This window comes from Lactuca saligna, chromosome 9 (genome assembly GCF_052625555.1).
Source record: "Lactuca saligna cultivar CGN05327 chromosome 9, ASM5262555v1, whole genome shotgun sequence".
Lineage (NCBI taxonomy): Eukaryota > Viridiplantae > Streptophyta > Magnoliopsida > Asterales > Asteraceae > Lactuca > Lactuca saligna.
In genome coordinates this window covers 46,515,389-46,519,329 of record NC_136425.1, presented here as the reverse complement: position 1 = coordinate 46,519,329, position 3,941 = coordinate 46,515,389, and the positions used below count along the sequence as shown (strand labels likewise).

The window sequence follows — 3,941 nt, the reverse complement described above, 5'->3', positions numbered from 1 at the left end:
TAAACAAAAATCTGCCTTCAAAAAAACTTGAATTAACAAAAACGCATACCAATTACCAAATCAAAATATTGTCGACATAAATGTATAACATCAAAGTAAGATCAAAACTTTTCAATCTGAATTTTCCATGGTTAATTAAGACTGCTACTAACTTTGAAACTACAATTACAAAAGATTTATATAACCATTCACTGTTTCATCAACAAACCACTTAATCATCATCATCATCTGAACTCTCATATGCTGCAAGTAAGCTCTTAATTGGGTTCTTATCTTCTTCTACATTATTAATCTCTGGCTTCTTACATTCTGATGAAACAGTGGACACATCACCACTACTTTTTGTTGAAACCTTCTGCTTCTTAGGTTTCACTTCCACAACTTTTTTCAGTAAATCTTGTTGTCTGTACAAAATATTACATCATCAGAGGGTATTTTGGGTATTTAAGAAAACATTTCTTTATGTTTAGATTAATTACATCACCTTATTCCAGTTTTTGGCTTTGGCTCAACTCGGAGTGGCAATGGAATTGAAGCTGGAGCGGAATCAGCTAAACTTGCAGCTTTGTTATAACAAGTCAAAGATAAAGCAATTAAAAAAATTCCACCTTTAATACAATTTCAAGAAACCTACAATATGTGGGGTGTAATATCAAGCATCTAAAGGGCTAAAATGTAATAGATAGCAATGTACTTTCCTTATTAAGTAATCAATCATACATATCAGATTAAGTACACTGCTATTTGTTACATTAAGTACTTTTACAGTTTTACTTATTGGCAAACTGAAAGATCAAAGTGTTTTCTTTCTTTTATCCTTATAAAGGACGTTTTAGATGCTTAACCAATCACCCCACTTTTCTTTCTTTTATGGTATTGTCAATGTCGATTATAAATAATTGTTGAAAGTTAAAAAGGGATATTTTAAATGCAGCAAATGCTCGTTTTTCAGTGCGACGTAGCAGGCGTTCTGCATCTTCTTCTGCTTCCATCTGTTCCTTGAGATAGAGCAGATCATCACTGTCCAATGCTGCAAATTCAAATTTAAGAAAAGCCCTACAAATATATGTAAAGAAAGACGATGATAATCTATGAGAAAAAGGAAGTTTACTATACCCCCTCGACCATGGAGGTAGCCACCACGTTCTCCTGCTACCTCTTGCATCTGTGTACATTAACCAGCCAAGATCCCTGAAGGGCATGTTATCAGAATAACCTTCTAAAACCACATTGTTTTCTATCGAATTAAGCATGAATTTCGAAATCAAAGAATGGGTTTTCATGAAACCAACATGAGGCGATGGCTATACCCAAAAGAACACGAAGAAGAAGAAGAAGAAAGTAAAAACGATGAGAGGAGAAGCGGGATTCGCTAACCTTAGCAACCATGCGTTGAAAAGTGATATCTTCATCGTCTATTCTATCTTTCCCCTTTCCTAATTTCTTATCTGTAATTCACATAGGAAGACAAAAATGAACAAAAATCGGAACATGCTTTGGGGTAAACGGAAAACCCGTTGAATTACCTTTAGGATCTGAAAGATTGGTGTATTCCCGGACTTCTCTTCCGGCCATATTTCAAGAGGGTGTCGCCGTCGATGATGGTTGTATGAGATGAAATCAACCTAGAGGGTGATTTTGACCCACTTAACAGAGGAACGATTGTACCGTTTCTGTGTGCTATCTTGTTTGAAGAAAACCTAACCTTCTTTTAAGATCGACACTCATTTTGATACGGGAAAATGCCTTATTAAGGTAAGTATCTACTTCGTTTTTTCATACCTTATTAAGGTAAGTAATTATTTCATTTGTCCATGTATATGTAATTTTTTTTTTTTTTTTTTTTTTTTTTTTTTTTTTTTTTTTTTTTGTACTATTAATGAAACCAACTTGTTTTGTATGTTAACATTTCGGTAATATAATCGGCTATCACCTGTTTTTGCTTATGTGACATCCACCTGACATATGATTTGAATACGTTGCACCTACGTGGTATGGTGCATATATTGCCGTCATTCGATCACACTATAAGAACTTTGTCATACGATTACACCCCTAATTCTAAACCCTAGATCGATCAACGATGACTTCTTCTTCCTCATCTTATTCTTTAAAATGACAAGATGAATTTCAAGTTGATCATCCATGTGATTGCGGCTTACCATCTCGTGTGAAGATTTCAAGAACTCTTGACAACCTTGGAAGAAAATTTAGAGTTTGTCAAAACTCGATGGTAAATCAATATTGTTGAATATGTTGTAACTTTCTTCTTCTTCATCCTTCAATTTAACAAAAAAAAAAAATTTAATTTTTGTTCAAGATGGAAAACGTCCAAACTGTAAATTCTGGCAATGGTTGGATGGGGATGAAGGGAGGACAGATGGAAGAAGTTCTTAAAGGAGGAAACCAGAAGAAAGTTGCAATCTAATCTTAAAATTTTGCACTTCGGAAAATGAAATCAGCATATGTAGGATGAATATCGAATAAGAAAACAACACCAATTTGGTTAATAGACAAGAATTGGACAAAGTGAAGTGGAAGTTGTTTACTCACAAAGTGGCACTAATTTTGTTATCTGTATTGTATGTGAAAATGTTGATTTGATGTAATAAGGTTGAATAATATAGTTCATGATGTATAATGGTTGAATGATGTAGTTCATGAATGAAACTTGATTGGTATTAGAGGTCTCTTTTTGGCATCATCAATGACTGAGTTAAAACTCTCATATACATCATTTTCATATGCATCACATACCCTATCAGTCTCAAAGAATGCTTTACACCAAGTTTTAGGGTCCCTCTCCATCAGATGATCATAGGCAAGTGGTTCTAGCTTCTTGATTTCATTCAAATGCTGCTCAAATTTAGCATGGGTAGTAGAAGCAACAGCATACCAGAAAAGTGTATTGAACGGTTGAGCCTTAAATTTTTTCAAGAAGTTAGCACATATGTGCCTGGCACATTGTCTATGCTCTGCTGCAGGCACCCGTTCCTTGACAACCTCAAGTAATCCTTGTTAGCATTTTAAACAAAACATAAGCTTCATATAAATTTAGTATTAAATAAAGAGAGTAGATAAAATCATTACTTTGTGTTAGTCTGATATTAATGTCAATCTGTAACACCCCGTTTATTTAATAAATAAACAAACAAATTAATGAACAAGTAGTAGCCCAAAAATCAATAACTATTTAGCAGGGTGTTGGTCTCGAGGAGCTAATTCTCATAGTTTTAGAAGTTGGGGGTTAAAAGTGTAAGTTCTAAGATTTATTTTGTAAAGATTTTTAGAAGACAAGGTGTGTTTGGTATCATTTGGACCTAGTATGAAAGGATTTATGGTAGACGGGGCTAAAGAGTAAATTCTGGACCAAACATGTAAAGGATTTGTAAATGGAGGGGCTGTTTTGTAAAACTCAGACTTAATTGGTAATATCTTTATGGGGTGAAGTTTCAAAGGTTACGGGATATATAAACCGTCCATACCCTAACCCTAATGCAAACACCAGTCGTCACCCTTATGCCTCCCTCTTCTAGCAGCCGTCACCTCCCAACTTCCAACCGCGACCACCGTCGTCAAGCTCCCAAACCACCTCACGTTAATTCTACCATCGGGAACCAGAGTTGTGGGAATTGCTGCTGTCGTTGCGTGTTAGACTACCCTCCAGCCGTCGCCTTGGTGAGACTATCACCACCTGGTCGCTGGTACTTCGTCGTCATGGGGCCTCCTAGTGTCGCTGCCATCCTTCTCCGTCGCTGCTGCTTCACTTCGTCCTTTCTTCTCCCTCATTTCGTTGAAGCGCCACCACCACAGTCGCATCTTCTCTCCGCCGTCGTCGTTCTCCTTGTTCGTTGACGACAAGCTGTCGCTGCTGCCGTGTTCATTGACAACAACCATCAAGCTGCCATCGTTGGTCACCACGATTGGGTGATTTGGGTCCA

At 36.5% G+C, this 3,941-nt stretch overlaps 1 protein-coding gene across 1 annotated transcript; it reads right to left on the bottom strand.

The window, feature by feature from the left end:
• Positions 1-1,738, bottom strand: LOC145018656 (ankyrin repeat protein). Its single transcript, XM_078976528.1, has 6 exons — positions 1,527-1,738; positions 1,378-1,448; positions 1,117-1,165; positions 924-1,030; positions 485-567; positions 1-404 (listed from the first exon to the last, which is right to left on the bottom strand). Exons 1-6 carry the CDS (start codon positions 1,573-1,575, stop codon positions 212-214), a joined length of 552 nt encoding a protein of 183 aa, XP_078832654.1. The 5' UTR covers positions 1,576-1,738; the 3' UTR covers positions 1-211.
• Between the last annotated feature and the right edge of the window lie 2,203 nt (positions 1,739-3,941).

Excerpts from the sequence above, each read along its gene's own strand:
- LOC145018656 (XM_078976528.1), bottom strand. The coding sequence starts at position 1,575 with ATGGCCGGAAGAGAAGTCCGGGAATACACCAATCTTTCAGATCCTAAA. Across the intron at positions 1,031-1,116 it reads CTACCTCCATGGTCGAGGGG|CATTGGACAGTGATGATCTG; the intron begins GTATAGTAAACT and ends TTGAATTTGCAG. Across the intron at positions 568-923 it reads GAGCATTTGCTGCATTTAAA|AAAGCTGCAAGTTTAGCTGA; the intron begins ATATCCCTTTTT and ends ACTTGTTATAAC.